Source organism: Bactrocera oleae, chromosome 6 (genome assembly GCF_042242935.1).
Source record: "Bactrocera oleae isolate idBacOlea1 chromosome 6, idBacOlea1, whole genome shotgun sequence".
Classification (NCBI taxonomy): Eukaryota; Metazoa; Arthropoda; class Insecta; order Diptera; family Tephritidae; genus Bactrocera; species Bactrocera oleae.
Window position 1 is genome coordinate 10,201,335 of NC_091540.1, and position 19,214 is coordinate 10,220,548.

The 19,214-nt window shown below is 34.8% G+C and overlaps 3 protein-coding genes across 3 annotated transcripts in view; 2 read left to right on the top strand and 1 right to left on the bottom strand.

Annotated features, from left to right (window-relative positions):
• Nucleotides 1-218: 218 nt before the first annotated feature.
• Nucleotides 219-1,756, bottom strand: LOC106620478 (uncharacterized). Its single transcript, XM_070111379.1, has 2 exons — nucleotides 1,727-1,756; nucleotides 219-689 (listed from the first exon to the last, which is right to left on the bottom strand). Exons 1-2 carry the CDS (start codon nucleotides 1,754-1,756, stop codon nucleotides 219-221), a joined length of 501 nt encoding a protein of 166 aa, XP_069967480.1.
• A 2,084-nt stretch (nucleotides 1,757-3,840) lies between these two features.
• LOC118680592 (uncharacterized) lies at nucleotides 3,841-4,691 on the top strand. Its single transcript, XM_036361085.2, has 3 exons — nucleotides 3,841-3,909; nucleotides 3,989-4,318; nucleotides 4,524-4,691. The coding sequence occupies exons 1-3, from the start codon at nucleotides 3,841-3,843 to the stop codon at nucleotides 4,689-4,691; spliced, it is 567 nt and encodes a 188-aa protein (XP_036216978.2).
• Nucleotides 4,692-15,518: 10,827 nt separating this feature from the next.
• LOC106626311 (forkhead box protein O) overlaps nucleotides 15,519-19,214 on the top strand; it is a 141,375-nt gene continuing 137,679 nt past the window's right edge. The window contains exon 1 of the mRNA XM_036361084.2: nucleotides 15,519-18,474. The gene's annotated coding sequence lies outside the window, so the exon portion shown is untranslated. The remainder of the gene's footprint in view (nucleotides 18,475-19,214) is intronic.

The following is a 19,214-nucleotide window of genomic DNA, read 5'->3' on the forward strand; positions in this document are numbered from 1 at the left end:
AATGGAGACTAAGTCTAAGACTGTGATTGAGGCTGTGAGATAGGAATGGGAAGCGAAGTTGAGGCTAAGCCTAGCGTTGAGATTAAGGCTATTACTGAGAGCAACTGAAATTAATACTGAAATTATGACTTAGGTAGACATGTACAATAGACTGTAGCAATGTAAGAACGGAATGAAAAAAATAATTATTTTATTGCTTGTTTTCATTCTTTGAAATTTTACCAGACACTGGCTTCGAGTTGAAGTTCCAACACGAAATCCATATTTTTCTTTTTATACTGCCCGTTATAAATATATGCAATAATTTTGTAATCACCGGGGTAAAGATATTTAGGAAACAATGCCGGCTCTAATTTCCAACCCTTCAAATAATAGTGATCGGGATGGAATGGACAATTCTCCATAAAATTACCAAACTTCAAAAGGCTGCGATACCAACTCTTGAGCAAGTGATCCTTAAGCGCAATTATGGTGCCACAAACATCGATATCGAAATCAATAAGTGACTGATACACCTTGGAGTTAGCAATACGCAGTTGAAATTCCAAATGACAGCGTACACCGGGGTCCAAACGTTCAATGAGTTGGCAGTCGTTGTAAACCGTGTCATTGATGATGTTGACTGTGAAGTTTGCGAAATAGCGCATGTTGAAGCGGGAATGTGCCGACTTGAAGGACAATTGGGTGATCTGCTGGTGAAGAGAAAGCACAAATAGAGAGAGAGAGAGAGAGAGAGAGAGAGAGTGTATTAAAAAGTTAAGAGTGACGGTGTGCTTATAGAAACTACTCACGCCACTTGCCAATCGGGTAAGCTCGGTAAACAGAAATAAATAATAAATAAAAGTGTATACTTTAAGTCTTGAACTCATTTTGAGGTCTGCGGCAGTTTTGAAAGCGTAGGTTAATTTGAAATATTTTGAAAATAAAAAATTATAATTGAGTAATCTAAATAATCATTATAAGTAAAAAAATAACTTTGAAGTTGTGGAACAATTGAGGCATTTTGTACCACATATATTAATGAATTTATAATGATGCTGTGCAAACAACGGCGGCAGAGTTCAACTCTTACTATTTTACACTTATGAATTAGCATTAATGCATTAGCATTATGGTGGGAAAAATATAATGTTATTTTTGTCGCTTGGTGCTCTGAAAAATTGGCTGATAAACACCACTAAAAAGGGCTCTCCAAGTATAAGCGCTTAATTGTAACGGGAAGATTCTTTCGCCTAACGGCTTTCTATTTTTTTTCTTATTATCAACTAGAAAAAAATATATCTCGCTTTTAATTACGTGAAAACATATTCCGTTTTGTGGATTTGGTAGAAAATTGAATGCTCTACAAAATGGTTCCTAATGGGTTTCTTGTAAACTCAACCATTTAAAAGATTTTAACGGTTGAAATTTAATTATTGTAAGGCAAATGTGTTTTAATTTTATAACTAATGAAAAAACATAATTTTAAATTGCAAAGCACATAGTCTTATAGAAAATTTAGTGCTCTACAAAAAGCGCATTCAATTTCCACAAAAAAAAAATCTTTTCAAATAGTTTGGAGCGAGTTATGAATTTTTAATAATAAGAAAAATATAGAAAAACCATTAGGCGGAGGACCTTCCCGTTACAATTAAGAGCTCATACGTGGACAACCTTTCTAAAAGGGGTCAATCAAACAATTATTCAGAGTGCGAAGCCAAAAAACAGCATTTCTTTTTTTACCCACCCTAGTAAATATATATGGTATAATAATCATTATGATTGCATTTTTGTAACTAGCCACAAAATACACGCCAATTAAACAATGAATGCCGCATAATTAGAATTAATGAGGCGTAAAAACTAATATTTGCTTAAAAAGATTCGCAAGAGCTATTTGAAAATTATTTTTTGCATTGCAGAAATGTGTTGAAAGCCATGCTCCCGCGCGCGTATCAGAAAAATCAATTACTTTTTATAGCAGTTTTGTTTTTAGTGCTGCGAGTAGAAAGAAGCAATGAACGGAAGGTGATTACTATTATTACATTGCTAATAAAATTATATTACTATTTATTGAAATGCTCAAATTAACATTTATTTTTTATTTAAAACTTTTTTTTTATTTTTAAATATTATTTTATTTTTAAATATTTTTTTATATAAAAATTATTTTTGAATTCAAATTGTTTACACTATTTCGTTTTCCAGCAAATCACAGCACTGTTCTTTCGCAGCATTGAGATGGAGTTCAACCCGAAGTACGTCGCCAGTCTCTTCAGCAATATTTCTACCGATCGCTCGACCATGAATTTGGCTCTAAATCAGATAAAAAGCGCGCCAGTGGATTACTGGATGAAAGTGTCTGTGTCATATAAACAGCAAGCTTCGAAGAAATATCTGTCGCTTTTGTCGTTTAACGTCAATCTGTGCGACTTGTTTCGCAACGAGTTGAATCAGCAGGGCTTGGTGCACTTATGGATGACGAATATGCTGAAATACAGTAACATGCCACGCACTTGTCCTTGGAAAGCGGTGAGCTCAGTTTAACTTATATATTTTTTTAATAATTAAGAAAGAGAAAAAAAACCTTTTATTTTTTTAGGGTTTATATCACTGGTATAATTTGCGTCCTGATCCAGACAGTATACCAAAATTTATATCAACTGGCTTATATCGCATAGATTTTATATACTATTTGAAAGCCTTACATAATGATCCATTTACAAACACGTCTATAATTTTCGAATTGCACCGAAATTAAAAGAAATACTTTCATTAATATTAATGATATGCATTATTAAAAGAAGGAAAAAATTGTTTTTCTCTTAAGTAAACGTTTCTTGCTCAGTTTTATATTCTGTAAACCAGGTGAGAATTGAATGCACTATTGCAGGTCGAATGAAATATGCTCCCCAATGCATGCTATTGCTGTACTGTTCACCAAGTAACATAGTTACGCCATATTTTGAACGATTGCTGATTGATTAAAGATCTAGTTGGGAACCAGGATTTTTAAGAGTTTTTTCTTAACTCTGAGTTTGATATGAATTTATATTTATGTATATTAATACAATAATCAGGATAAGTGAAGAAGAGGAAGAGCATGAAATAGCTTATATAACAACATTCTATTAAACTGCGCTCTAAGTAAATCCAAGGGTATATTGGAATATTTTGTCATTAGCTCGTAAGATTAGGATTAGGTATTGTAATGTAATAGTTGAGTAGATTCTCTTGAAGAAATATGTTCCTGAATTAAAGATTCAACACCTAGTGCACTGAGTCCACTTTGCTCACGTATACAAAACTGTAGTAGGAAAGGACTGAGAAACAGGAGGAAAGAAACATAAAAATATAGCTTTGGATTAGCAATGTGGTTGTTGCACGTTCATAAAATTGAAAGAGAGCGAGCTTGCTGAAAGCTAAAAGTGTGAACGAAAATTACATTTTTAGAAATTAGCTTAAGTTACTGAACCCATTTAGATATTACTATATGGGTAAGCGTTACTCATCTATTGATCTAATGTGTTAAAATGGTGTAAATAATATAATTCTACAGTAAGTTCTTTACTTACTACACCGCTATGGTCCGATGCGTCTAAAATGTGCTATTCACAATTACAGTTTAGTTAACTGAGCGCAACTCAATTATGTATTGAATTCTCAGTAAATTTAAAATTACTCGCTAATTCAGCAAATCTAAGCCAATTATAAATCGCTTAGCAGAGTCATTATGGACCGTGCTTTAGTATTTTACGCGATATTATTTCTATTTTCACATTAAACGCTGTTTTAGATTCCTTGTCTAACATAACAGCAGAAATTGTTGTTCCAGCTTTGCCTAACGCAAAGTTGTGCAAAATGAAGGTACTACACGTATTTGTAGCACTCTTCTGGTATTTGAGCTGCAATGAACTGGAAGCCAAATCTGTAAGTTCCTTTTACATATTTTTATTTTTATAAGCTTACTTCTACATGTATTTAGACTTCTTCTTTCTTTTTGTAATAGAAATTGCGCTATCTTTACTACCGCAACATAACTTATACCTTTAATCCGAACCACTTTAAGGCTGTAAATATTTATATCACAGATGGAGCTCAAGCTATACAGGTCGAGATTGCCATATCGCATAATATCACCAAAGATATTTGGTTCGAATTTCTGGTCTCAATGAAACCATTTAATGCGGATAAGTATCAAAATGTTTTCAGTTTTAATTTGAATGGCTGTGCGCTGCTTAAACGTTCCTCGGGACCTGGTGGCTTCGATATTGTAAAAAGATGGGCAACAAATTTATTGAATTCGGGCAGTACACCGCTCTCTTGTCCGGTCTTGAAGGTAAGTTGACAGATATGAATCGTGTGTTAACTTTTGATAAAATTAAATAGTTGATGGAACATGGATTGAAAAGAAGAAGATTAACAGCGAGTAAGAATAGCATAGTTATGTGCAGTGTGCTCTTTTCAAGCAACTTGAACGCTTACATGCGGATTACGTAAGATGTCGCGCTTATATCTTCTAATTTATGTGCTTATCTTTGCAGAATAATTATACGTGGACCGTATTTCCCACGAAAAAGTATGGTGTTCATATTCTACAAATGGAAGGATTTTATCGCTTGTTATGCAATGTGTATATCAAGCGTCCAACGCGTATCGAACTAGTGCTAAACACGAGCACTACTTCTGAACTCATATATAAATACAAATAAGTGAGGTTATGTACAAGAACAGTGGCAATTATGTACTGTAGTCAAATTAACTTGACAAATATAATTTCAATTAATTTGTATTTGATTTAAATTGATTTTTAATATGTAAATAAACTTAAGCAATTTATATAAATTGATTATGAAATGTGAAAAATGTATGTAAGTATTCTGAATTTAAAATGTTACTGAGAAATTCATTCTATATTTCTGTGGAAATTTATTACCGGAATAAAATATATATTATTTGTAGTTATTTTCCTGTCATTACATCTTGAGTGATCGCTCACCGAATATACATTTTGCAACAATGAGGAGGAAACTGCCGAGAGCACAGCGGTATTTGGAGCAAGGAAAGAGAATAGAATTTTGTCAGCAAATATGTTTTTCATTGTAGTCAGTACATAAAAAAATCCTTTCACAGCAACAAAGCGGCAACCCAAATGTAGGGCAGAAACTTAGTGGAAGTTGTTGCCTATAATCAGGCGGAAAGTGTTGCCTACATTTAGGCGTCCACATAAAATAAATAATATTATAATTTTAAGTAAAATAGCTTTAAAATATTTTCTAAATTATCTTACCAAGAAAACAAGGATTTCTTTAACTCCTGTTTGTTATTGCAAGATTTAAATATGCTTATAAAATTTAGAAAATCTAATACTGCATATACACATAATTGATTATCGCACTCGCAAGTCGTATATGCATGGATAATTGGCAACATTTTTTATTCTTACCCGGAAATATAAAAGCGAAGTTAATTAATAATTAAAAATATTTTTTTAATATTTACATATAAGTATGATATACTTGTCAATATTTATTGATGAAAAATTTTGCTCGCCACAAGCTTTTTGCTTAAAGCATTTTTATTTAATTTCTTGCTACCGGGAAGTTTAAAAGTATTGTGTATTAAGTGAAAGGACATGCGAGACGGAGAAACTCTCTTAAAACAAAAATAAAGAAATCGACAAGCTAAGTCAAAGTCAAAATCACAATCAACTGAGACAGAAAGCTGAAGGCGGAAAGAGATTACGAGTGATTGAAAATAAAACACGGCGCAGTTAAGCCAAGAAACATGCAATGATAAATAAAGAAGCGAGTGAAAACATGGAGCCTACGTGGCGGTGGGTAGCGGTGCCTGATGTCGCATAAAAAAAAACCGCAAATAGAGTTGCAACATTTTTGGTAGGCATTGACGCTGCAGGCGCTCATTTGGAATGCAGGACAACGTGTCTATGTTTACATTGCGGATGGAGCGTTTACGCCGTTGTACCGTTGTACGTTGCACGCCAGCAAAACAATTGCCGCTGAATGCCAACGAGCAGTGAATGCTAAAAACAAAAACAACATGTAACCCAAAAATGCATAGCCGAATGCTGAAATAGTTCCGCACGCAAACATACTGATGTCCTAGTCGCATTGCAAAAGCCTTTTATTGTACCGTTTTTCCGCCTTTCCGCTACCCAGACAAGCGATTAGTTGATTTCGTTTGGTCAAGTAGGCGACCAAATGCGATTTACCAAGTCGATAGACACTCGAAAAATAGTTCAGATATACGACAAATGCAGGGGATACATGGTTTAAGCTTTGCATGGTTGTATTGCATATGAGGGGTTGGTAGGCCACAAATAGAACAACAGGACTATATATTGTCATGAGACGAATACACATATACAAGTATATATATGTTTGATTACATTTGAGTTGTGGTTTTCATGCCATTTTACCGAGTTAAATTTTAAAGGGTGCAAAGAAGTTAAGCATAAAATTTGTATTTATTTGAACTCAAAGTGTTCCAGATCGGTCTTTGCAGAACTGCATGTAAACATTTACGCTTCGAAGATAAATAATTTTTTTATCAACATATTGAAATCAACACTGGCATTAAATTTGTTTTCACTATTCTCTATTTTCTCTGATGTTCTAAGTAGGTCGAGGCTCTAGCAGCTGTCTTAACAGATTAATTTTATTTATTTAGTTGACAATTGGGAGAGTGTGAGCTTTCAGCTGAGGCAGCAACTAATCCGAATGCGATAGACTACGCCATTAAAGTTTGAGGTAGGAAAGTGGCAATCCATTCCTTAGCATCGACGAAATTTGGCTGAAGCTCTTTGTTAACTCTTTAAGTGACAGGCAAATACTTGGTTAGAGAGTTAGTCTAGTTAGCAGAACAGAACCTTAAAGACATATTTGAAATCGTCTAATTTAGTAGTTGACAATTTACTGTACTAACGATAGACGATGATCCAAAAGAAGTTAAATATTGTGTTTAAATTTTTTTCTTAAATCGGACGACTGGTTGAGATTTCGAAAATTTCGGGAATTGATGAAACCGAAAATCACAAATTTACAAGAGTTTTGTTTCTTGTCAGCAATATTAGAGGTAAAGATTTAGAAACAGTTAACATACGTAGCAGGATAGGTCTTTATATCGTCATAGAGAAATATATGTGAGTAAGCTCTCTCCAGAAGGGGAGTACACCATAGCGCGAAGTATGAGAAAACGAAATCATTGAAGTCATACAAGTGACAATATTATCTTGGTTTATACCGTAACAGCATAGAAATCCATCACTAAATGAGCACCCTTTATTAACACTATTTGTATGTGTACCTACTAGGGTGGACCGAAATTTTTTTTTTTCTTTTTGCTTAGCCCCCCTCAGGTGTTGTAAAATTTGTAGATTATAACAAAAAAAATTTTAGAAAAACAAAAAAAAAAAAATTGTAACATCTGTGGCGGCCCACTCACTTTTCAAGTAAATTTCGAGTTAAAATTTTTATTTCGTAAAAAATTGTTTATTAGTATTTTAGAAGCTGTGGAGAATCCTCTTTCTGGCCAATTAAAAGTTATCAACTTAAAAAAAATTTTTGTGGTCATTATTGAACCGTCAAATTCGGTCATTTTTATATAAATGTGAAGAGCTTAAATCAAAAAAAAAATTTTTTTTGTCCAAAAAAAATTTTAGCTCGAAATTTACTTTAAAAGTGAGTGGACCACCTGTTAAAAAAAATATTATTTTATTTCCCAAAAATTTTTTTTTTTTTTATAATTTACAAATTTTACCCTCAGGCTAAGCAAAAATAAATGTTTTTTTTTCGCATCACCCTAGTACCTATATACATAAAAGTATGTATGCCTATATGTACATCAATGTGCTTGACTACATGTAAATAGTGTGGCAGTCATGCCCGACGGTTACCACACGCACACGTATATACACGCGCACATACATTTGCACCAAACCAACAATTGCAACTTTCGTTTCCTGCAAATGCCCGAAAAAGCGGCCGGTAGGCATGCCAAACGCAATAAACTCACGTACGATTAAATACCACTACATGCACACATATCTAAGTGTGTATGTACATGTGGTAGTCCAGCTATGCGCGTGATGTGGCTTGTGCCTGCAGCAGCATACAAATATGGCGCCTGGCAATTGCAATTCCGATTGCATTCGCATGTATATTTTTACACATATACTTGTATATATGTGTGTTTGTGACAAAATGAATATGTGTGCTTGTTGAAATAAATGTCTTCTTTCTGCTACCTTTAGCTTGACAAATGCGACTTCGCAAGCATTGCCATCGCCTTACTCTCACCCCTTTACCCCCTCCAAGCGCGTTGGTGACATTACAAGCGTTTTGCCGCAACAATTTGCCTTTCCTTTGGTGGCGCTGCTGCCGTTGGCTTTTGACTTTTTCGCTGCTATCTGCGTGCTTGCAACGCTTCTTTGCCTGCTACATGCCTAACTGTGGCAAGGCTTATAAGAATTTTTATGCTTGTTGTTGTTGGCGGTTTTTCTGCTATGCTGGTTTTGTTGACTGTCTCGTGGCATTTGCTGCCCTCAGTGCAATATTCAGGTAGGCAGGTATTTTTAGCTGCCGCTTTAAGCCTCACATTCATACACTTATACAGTTGCACACATATACATAAAAAGTTGCATACATTTATACATATTTACATGTTTCTATGCATTTCTATCTCTCTTATTGCATATGTACATTTATTCATGCGTCACTTCGTCCTTTCGTACGCTTGCAAGCGCATATTTACACTTGACGTTACGTGTCGTTGCTGGTTGCGAAAGGTAAATAGAGAAACGGCTTACATGAATTACTATATATTTACTCATCTATATGTGCATAATAGATGGTGAGTTTCTACACACACACACGTATATATAATATAAATATTTTTTCCTGTCATTTTCTCTTTTTGCAGCTCTTTGCTTTTTGTTTTATTATCCCTTCGCATTTCGCCTTTCAACCACTTTCTTTATTTCTTTATTTATCTTTGTTTTTGTAGGCTATGAAGTTGCATTTGAATTGTCCTAAAAATGAATTGTGGCATGTTAAAGGGTTCAAGCCACACACACAAACACACAAACAAGCGTTGCTCATCTAAATATTTACACGCACACACACAAACCTAACATACCTTTATATGTCTATAGTTACAGCAAAAACATATGACATGTTGCTTTAGCTGGAAATAAAGTCAACAGTGTCATCTGTCTACTAACGCCTTAATTAAATTTTTGCCGTTTAAAGCTGTCGATTTGTGGCGAGGTTTAAAGGACTGTGAGCCAGATTGCTTGGCAGCATGATATAGTGTGTAAGGAAACTTAAAGCAACAGAAAGGTATTAAATTTTTAAAAATTAGAGTTTTCTTTTATAAGATTGTCGCTTGAGAAATGTAGGTTTGAGTTTCGGATAGAACTTGACTTATAGGCTTCTATTAGTATACTGATTAAAAACATGCACCTTATAATATAGCATATATTTTGTTAGAGTCAATATTAGAGTTTGTTAGAAATTATCAAATCATACTAGTTGAGTTTTGTTCGTCAAACCGACTCACCTATCACCCTTCAATATGAGCCGACCCACTGGTAACCGCCCGTTGCTTGAACTAACCGTTAAGTGACTTCGAATACGTTTACCCTCAAAAAGGTTTTAGGTATGCGCTGTAAGAACAAAAATTTCAACCCATCCGAGAGGTAGTTGTGAAACAATGAAAAGCGATCTCTTTTCGTGCAAACCAGATTGTTATGACTGAAATCTTAAACATAGCGTTTATGTTGTTAACTGAAAAAATTGCCCGTATCACTCTAAGTTTTAGGTAAGGTACTACACCAGTTTAAAAATATATCTTTAATATCTCTCCTATTGTTCAAGATAACCCTCCTGACCCGAACGGAAGTCAGTGTAAACACAACATCTTTCTAAAATCTTTGGGTAAATCTCATCTGAAGGGTTCCGTACGAAGTAAAACTATCCTTACTTAGCATCGAAAATTTTACCCCAGTTACCCGCCAAATGGAAAGTTGTTTTAGCATTTTCGTTAAAGAGGGCGTATGAGAGGTGCTTGACATACGTAAAAATTCACCAAAACCTCAAACCCTGTCGAAACAGCATCGTCTCTTAAGTATTATGGTGGCAGTAGGAAGTGTACTTCTTTCAAAGAGAAATAAAGGGCGGCATCTATACTGACCACATATCCCAGTTCCCGAATTATCATTGTATTGGTTAACGAGAGAAAAAACAGTAGAAATGTCGCTGTAATCTAAAACTGTCTTGGGCCTACCATGAAGGATAAGGAAGATGCTAAGACTAAAGACTTCGAAAAATTCGTTAAATTGTCCATATTTATGTTGTCTATTGTTACACTAGCAGATAACATATTAGCAAGGGTAATCACCATGACATCGAAGAATTTTTAAGTATATTAATGTGTAACCTAACCTAAAACGACCAACTTTTGGTTTCATATGATAAACTATTGCTGTATAGAGCAAATCCTAATTACCTCACGGTTGAGGGCGTACTAAGTTAGCGTTTTATTGAGGCTACTTGAGCGGAACCTAGTAACCACTTGCCTGAATTGACAATAACTATCGTGCTGAGTTCAAGAATTATTACCGAGGAACATGTCTTTCATACATCTCCGATGGACAAAATTTAATTTCATCAGTGTTCCTCCTAAAGCTATACTATAGATTTTGCGATAGATCGCAGCCACTTCAACGAGTCTCTGTTCTGCTAACAATCTTAAAACTCATATCTATTCAATATATGCTATTATAATTCTACTTAAATTATATTGCATCAAAACTTTATGCAAAATTTAGTGGAAAGATCCTTCACAGCTACATATGTATGTCTGTATGTATGCGGATGTATGTAAATGTATGGAAAGAGTCACAGTTCATTATTGAACTTGTAAATAAGATAAGTGAAAGCAATGAAATAATTAAGATTTTCCTGTCGAATAAATATTTACTAACACAGCCAAAGGCGCCAGCACACACAAATGCGCTCAAATGAAGCCAACTTATGTTGCTCGATGTATATTGAATAGCAAACATTGCCGAAGCATTAAATCTGATGAAAGTGGCAAGAAATTTTAACGATTCAATAGGCGATGAAGCGGATGAGAGGAGACAAGGTGCAGCGAAGTGAATGGCAGCAGTTACGCCTATCAAATGCCTATTAAGGTAAACAAGCTCATATGTTGGAAGGAAATGCCGAGAGCGGAGGCTGAGGCGCTGAGGCGTATTGCTATTGCTAATGCTGATGCCGATGCCGCTGCTGTTGTTGATGTTGCTCGTGTTGACCCTAAATAAACATGCTGATCTGCTCAAGAATGAAATGCGCCTGCAATCAGCACAGATACACATAAAGTTCAGGGAGTCAACGTCAGGACGTTAAGAGAGCTGTGCGGCGGAACGAAAACGTGTTACATATACATCTGAAATGCTGCACGACCCCAATTACCCTCGATTTTATTGCAGGCAAAAGATAACAGCTACGACGGTAGTTCAGACAAGCGGAGTTAGCGGCGGTCGCTGGAAAATACGAGAAATTGGGTGATATAGAGGAAAAGCTGGGAGCGGCGGCACGAAATGAGGGCTACAAACTAGGCTGAGCAAACTGAGTAACAACTGCTTGGCTATGTGTTTGTGAGTGCGCTTATAAACTAGGTAATTCCTACATGTATAGTATACATTCAGGCTGTAAGTTAGCTGCAGCAAAAGCAATATGGCAGCAAGGCGTTCGGCCATGCTGCAATGAATTCCACAGCCCAGAGGCGGCAAACCATACGAACGTACGGCAGAATGATTCAAAATAGGCTCAGCAATAAATGTGTGCTAAGAAAAAAGCAGTTTGCATTAAATGAACATACTTTTAGGCGTTGGTACGAAATTTGTCACCTAACCGTCTTCATATGCATTTGTAGAGCGTTGCTTGCAACAAGGCAAGTAAAACGTCAGCTAGTCGGTCGACCGTGCTGAGACTGCAACCCTCTATATCGTACGCCAACATGCTGTAACTAAAAGTATGCAACACTGTGTACACAAATGCATTTTCCGCCGTAATGCAATGGCGTTAGGGCGGCTCCCTAAAAGCAAATAATACGCGCCACCACTTGATAATATATACGTACATGCAAAAATACAAACACGCATACAAGTGCAAACATTGTAATGCATACGCCTTAATGTATGCCGACAAAGTGTATGAGTAAGTGTAAGCGATTGGAAAGCACAGTCGTGTGCCAACTGGAAGCCGAAGCCATGATAAGTGTACTATCGTGCCGCAATCGCATGTGCGGCATCTAGAAATTAACCACCATTTGCGCCTAAAAGTAGGCATATGCACTTGCAATTTACGATGATTTATCGTAAACCTTCTGGACAATGGCCGTTTACACCGACGGCAATTGCAAGAGCGCTGCATAGATAACTGCATCGCAATGTCATTGCAACAGTTCACTGTCATAACTGAAATGCGCCTGGAAATATGCTATGCATCGATTGGTTTCAGTTTAGCGCACTTGAATGCCGAAAACAAGCGTCTTATTGGTCAACACAGAGTTTAGGGGAGCTTTTTGTGTGTTTCCTGCGCATGTTAAACACAGCGGGGAGGGAATAGATGAGAGAGCGTGAGAGCGAGAGTGCATAGTGGTATTACCAGCAGCTGTTCGAGAGGAAGTGGCCGAGGTAGTGACATGTGTGGCTATCTTAGCGTTGCACAAAGCTATAGCTGTGCATATATCTGTTGCTGTCGCTCCAGTTTGATTTTGTTAGTGGGTTAAGTGGGCGCCTAAAAGCTGTCTACCATATGATAGAAGTATGCTTGTTTGTTTGTGGCAGGTGGGTAAGCATTAAGTTGGTGTGGCGCTCAAATGGAGTTGTTTGTATTGGAGATGTGTAATCAACTGTGAGTTGGAAGTAGCGTGAGTGGGGGAATGATAAAGAAAGAGTAGCTCTTGAATGAGTTAGTGCGAGCAAGTGAGTGCGCTAATGTTTGCTTACACACTATATTCATAGTGTTAAATAGTGGTGGCGCGGAGTTGGAGTCACAGAGTCATTGGTGGTGACATTGATTGCTTTCATAGGAGCTGCGAATCGGTATCAATAAGACAGTGAAAACCAGTGCAGGTGCAAAAATGCTAACAAACTATGAGGTTTTAATAAAATTGGAAGGTAAAATTATTTCAAAATGAAAAAAGTCAATAATTTTTTTTTTTATAATTTATTTTTTAAAATTTTTATGAAATTATAATTTTATCCAAAAATTTGGTCAAAAAAATTTTCTCTTTGCAAAAAGCTCGTTCAATGTATTTGAAAAATTTTACTTATAAATATTTTTTTGTTTTAAATTAAAATAAATTTAATTTTGTGTTTTCAAAAACTAAAAATATTATTCAGAGCATTGTTATTTTTAAATTATCGCTACTTCCCTTCTTACACGCGCGCTGAAGCTTTTTACCACCACCTCTGCAAAAGCTCGCAGCTTTTCCGGTGTGTAGACTTTTGTCGACACTATAACAAATGTGCAAGGGTATGTACATATGTGTTGAAGTTACTCTACTCTCATCGCTCCCACTGAGCAGTATATTAACGCTCTCTCACAACGGCGAAATCCAATTGCCATCAAAAGCTTCTTGGCTCATTTGACGGTATAGAGGGAAAGAAGTACTGTTAATATTTGAATTTGATTTCAAAGTTCATCTTCACAAAGTTTTGAATTTTAAAATTAGGAGAGATCGATTAACTTTACTTAGTGCTGTTTGGAGAGTCTAACAAACTATATTTAATTCCATTTCTGTATTGGAAACTCCTAAAGCAATAGGAGGTGTATAATAAGTAAGATGCAAGATGAGAAAATAATTAGCATTAATGCTAATATAAACACTGAACCAACTGTATTATTTTTTTTAGCTTTATAAGGTAACTAAAAAATAGGAAGCAGTTGTCAGTTGACAGGTTAATATAATATTTTAAAGGCTTCTGTTTCTAAACATATCTTCGACTTTGGAATAAGGGCTCGGTGTGCAGCTTTTATTGAGTGAAAAAAAATTGGAATAGAAATTTATTTTGGAATTTGTCCGAATTGATAAATTTAGTTTTTTATTAATTTCCAAATAATTCGCTCACACATATTTTTACTTTGAATTCGCCGGCAGCAAACTTGTTGATTTTTTACAAGGCGAGTATTGTACGCGGCAAAATTCGAGGCGAATTTGATAAAACATGTTCGACCAAATGCATTTGAAGCCCTTGCTCTTGTACACGTGTAAAAAATTGAGGTATATTTTTAGCCAGATTACATAATAATAATATAAGAAAAAAAAATATTTTTTTAGAAAATTTCGCAGCCTTTAAGAGCAAAGTAGTTAGAAAAGATTCTTATTTGGCGATCAGACTATTTGGATCTATAATATTTATTTAAATATCTATTAGAGTTACTTTATAAGTATTGTATACTTTTGGGGTATTCACTCGATAATGTCTCAAAAGTTCCTGATTGTGCTCATTTCAAAAAAGTCTGGGCTGAAAATAGGTTTAAAAATTTTTTTGCGATCCTAACATTATGCAAAATTTCTATGTTGTTGTTATTTTATAATAATTTTTTGCTCTTAAAAGTATGTAATATGTTTATGTTAGCTTCTGTATTGTTTATAAACCCACTATTGCCTAACATGATAATTTTGTTTTAATAATATTTGTACTAAGCTAAATCCTTCATGTCATATTTCTAATCGTTATATCCACTGAAATTAGTTTTCTAAGCAACAACAACATTTGTGCAAATTTTTACAACTGTAGTTAGTAACACACAATCACCAAAGATTTTGGATTTCTCACTGTCAAGCCACTTCAAACCGGGCTAATATGCAACTTCGCCTCAAATCGTTTGCCGCACAGTCATGTTGTTGCTGTACTAACATATTTGTTTTTGTACTTTGTTAGTTGTTTTCCTTAGCACATATCTTCGACGTTCGAAACGTTGTTGCACTGTTAGCTGGAACACTTTTTTTTGTTGTGGACAACAAAGCTAGTTGGCCAAAATCGTGGCGAAGGCGCTTTCCAACCATTGTTGCAGCGCTCTTGGCCATTCTTATTATAACTGCTATTATTATTATTGTTGCAATATGTGGCAGTGCTGTTGTTGTTGTTGCATATCGTGTACATCGTGCATGCCGTCGTCTATTTGGTTCGTATGCATTGTGAAGGCCGCTTCGTGTGTGTCGCTGGGCCAGCGACAACAGTTGACGGCGAAGGCATTGGGCTCGTTCGAGAGGTTCGTTCAACCGATGCACACAGCCCAGCTAAGCGGCAACACAACATCAAGCTGTGCCGGCTGGTCGTCGGTGCGGTGCGGTGTGATGTGGTGCGGGAGGGCGGTGTGATACGACACGGCCTGCCCGACCGGCTGGTTGGTTGGCATTGGCCGATGTAGCCAAAGGAAAAAGCCATTGCGATTTTTCGGAATTGAAAGGATCAGTTTAACGCGAATTACGGCTACGAAAGGATGACACTTTCCTGTTGCAGTAGCGAGTGTCGGCGGCGAATGCAAGCGTATTAGTGATAGAGTGCCATTTGCCACACACAATAAAAATTGCAATATTTTGAATTTAACGAATTTTTTCACTGTGCGAGAATTAATAAAAAAAATTTTCAAAAAGTATTTGAAAAACTTGCTGACAATGTAAATTAATTTTTTCAATTGTGCGCAGTCAAGAAACTACGAAATACGCATTTTTTCCAGTTTCTCGATCCGGACCTTGCACAACGTAAAATATCGCGTGTGTGGCAAAGTTAACGGGCGGTAGTTGCTGAGCAGAACGTTGGTATCTTATTTCTTTTGCAAGTTTGAACAAATATGCATCAATTGTGGAAGAAAACTAAACTAATTTAAACATTCAGCATATAATTGGTAATATCGGCTGCAATTTCAGCAATAATTTCCGTGTAATTTATAATATGTAGCATACTTTTGCGCTCAAGGTATGTGTGAAGCATGGAAATTGCTTGCCAAATTATAAAAGTAATAAAAGTTATAAATTTTATATTAATTGAAGCGTTTTGTAGAAGAAAAATCAAACAAACTCTAAACTAAAGCATACCTTTAGGCACCTTATTAAAGTTATATTCGCGTTTTAATGAAAACTATGTAAACATTGATCTTATATTAGTTTTGATTGCTGAACGATTTGTAAAAATATACTTTTCAACTATAATTGCATACTTTTGCGGGCAAAAACATTATATTTGGCTGGAATTCCAATAAGATACTTATGCTTCAGCTGAAGTCTTTAGTAGTGAACCATTAAATTTGAGAAATATACGACACTTCAATAATCGCGCTAAGCTGAGGCTGAATAACGGTTTAAAATAATTGCGACTAAACAAATTGTATAAATGAAAGACAGTTCGGATATCGTAGCCAAGTTTTGGGCGCAATTTCCACATGCTTAACAATTTTAGATTGCAAAGCATTAAGATAGGCATTTTTTGTGGTGTGTATTAAATATTGATCCACACATTGAACTATACGAAATGATATGGAAAAACATACAAATTGTAATAATAGCATAATTTTTGCTGCATCTAACTGTTATTTTTAAACACCAAAAGCATTGCATACTTTTGAGCATTCGGCCGATAGAGGAAACGTTCTTAAAATAATGCTATATATACAAAAAGCTAAAGTGAATATTTCAAATGCTAAGCCATGTGTTTAAATAATTTAAGCAACCTAAAAGTATACTAAAATATTCAAAATTTGTAAATAACGTGAATTTTATAAACGCCACTAACAGAGCAAATACATATAAATACAAAAATAATTTAAAATATATTTGACTCGAAGCGGCGACAATACGCCTAAGAGCACGCTACACGATTAAGAATATCTAAACTGCACTTTTGGAAACAATACAATATATTTTCATATACTTGACAATGTAAACAATTAAGCATATCATTTGCTAGAATAAAACAACAACAAAAAATACCTACTAATACTTTTTGACCCAAAAAATATACACCAAAATACACTGAGAATATATCTCGCTCGCTTAAAGTTGAACGGTTGTGAACAGTACGCTAGCACACATACACACACACATAAATATATAAATACATGCTGTGTAAATTGTGGCTAAGTTTGGAAAATACTAAAATTAAGTTGATAAAACGCTAAATATAAGCTCTTACTTACATTTCGAAAAACATATTGCATACTTTAAGGCGCACTTTATAAATAAAATTTAATTAAAAAGTTTATAAACGGTGAAAAGTGAATGAAATAGACTGTAAAAATTTTGCAAGAATTACAAATTATTGTACTAAAATACGGTAAGCATTTGAGAATAAACACGACTTGAAATATCGTTGCCAATTTTACCGTCGCTTTGACGCTTTGCTCTCATCGCAGCGAACAACAACGCACAACTAAGCAAGCGTTGCAAGCAAAAGTAAATTTCACTAAAAGTGACAATAAAAGCGCGGCGAAGACAAGTGACTGTTTCGCAAAAATATTTAACACGCTCACAATTTACACTCTTTGGAGAAAGCGAATTAAGAATTTTCTACAAAACGACTTTCTTGCGGCGAACTGTATGCATACAAGCGACGGAGTAAACAAGCAGCCAGCAAAGAAGATAAACAGCAGCAGACACGTGGACACAAGCAGCAAAAACAGCAACAAAGGCGGCAACAGAAATATAAAGGAACATACACAGTGGTCGTCACGGCGTATGAGTAACTTGAAATTCTTCACAAAAATCTTTCAATATAGTGAAGCTAAAAGCGAACATTTTTAGAACTCATTTGAATTGCATTAAAAATATGTAAAAAACTTTGATTATAAAAAGTGCTTTTAACACAAAGTAAATAGTTAAGAAAACAAAAACAAATCAGTATAATCAGTTTAATGGTGTTAAGACCTAAAAAACAAAAAAATACTAAAATTTCAATAACTAATAGTTAATAAATAATTATAGAGAAATTGTAGTTAAATACCTACAAAAACAATAATACTGAACAGAAAAACCTGTAAACATATTAAATAGCAATAAAACGCGCCAAACTGCTGAGTAGCTATTTCACTCAAACAAACAAAAAACCAACAATAACTTTAAAGTACAGCACAAAATATATACGCAACTCAATTAAAATTATTACATGCCATAAATCAATGCATTAAATGAACATAAAAAGCAATTGATAAGCGTCGGCAAACTGAGTAAAAATATTGCAAAACAGTGCTTGATAAAAAAATAAAATAGTAAAGTGCAACACCATCAGCTTTTTTACGCACATAAAGTGTGTCAAGTGTAGTGGTAAATGAAAAAAATACACATTGTGCTAAATTAAAGTTTGCACAAAAAGTTACTTAATTTTAGATGAAGCGAAATTTTTTTTTTAAATATTGGCAACGTGAGAGCACGCGATCTTTATAATAAGTGCAAAACCTTTGAAAGGTGAGTAAAAGTCATAAAACATTGTTATTTTGAATTTAATACTTTTTTGGGCATATACTACAATACTTTGGTATTAAAAAGCTCTATAAACTGTAAATGAAGCTATGCTTTAAGCTGTTATGAAAATATTTTTAAATTATTCAACTCTCTACCGATAAAAAAAAGCATTTATTTTTTGACAAAGATTGGCAAACTTTCGAACATCTTGTGTTTATGAAAAAGTCTCATATGAGCCAGTTGAGACGCTTTCAAATACTTGTGATGTTCTTTCATTTGCCAGATATAATCAAATTTCATACCTTACGGAAGGGCAGCAGACAGTCTACCAAGCTTCTGACAAAGATCAATATACCTATATAGTGAAATGCATTATAATAAATTTATCTTACTACTGAGCGTTGTTAGCGTTTTTCAACACAAATCTAAACATGTCGGCCTAGTCCTCATATCTCAACATTTTATTAAGAATATATAACATATTAAATAGTTATGTGCTCCAGAGTGGTTTTTCTAACGTCAAATTTACTGACAGGCGTCAGGCAATCTGTGAAATTGGTTGCCATTTCAGTGAGCTTTGTTAAGATATTTGACGATTTGATGTGAAAAGTGTTTACAATTGATATTGAACATTTTTTGTTATTTTAATAATTAATAATTTTTCTCGCTGAACTGGGAACACATGTCATTAAAATTTTTATAATGTCAATTTTATATCATAACATTTGATTTAGTGAAAACCC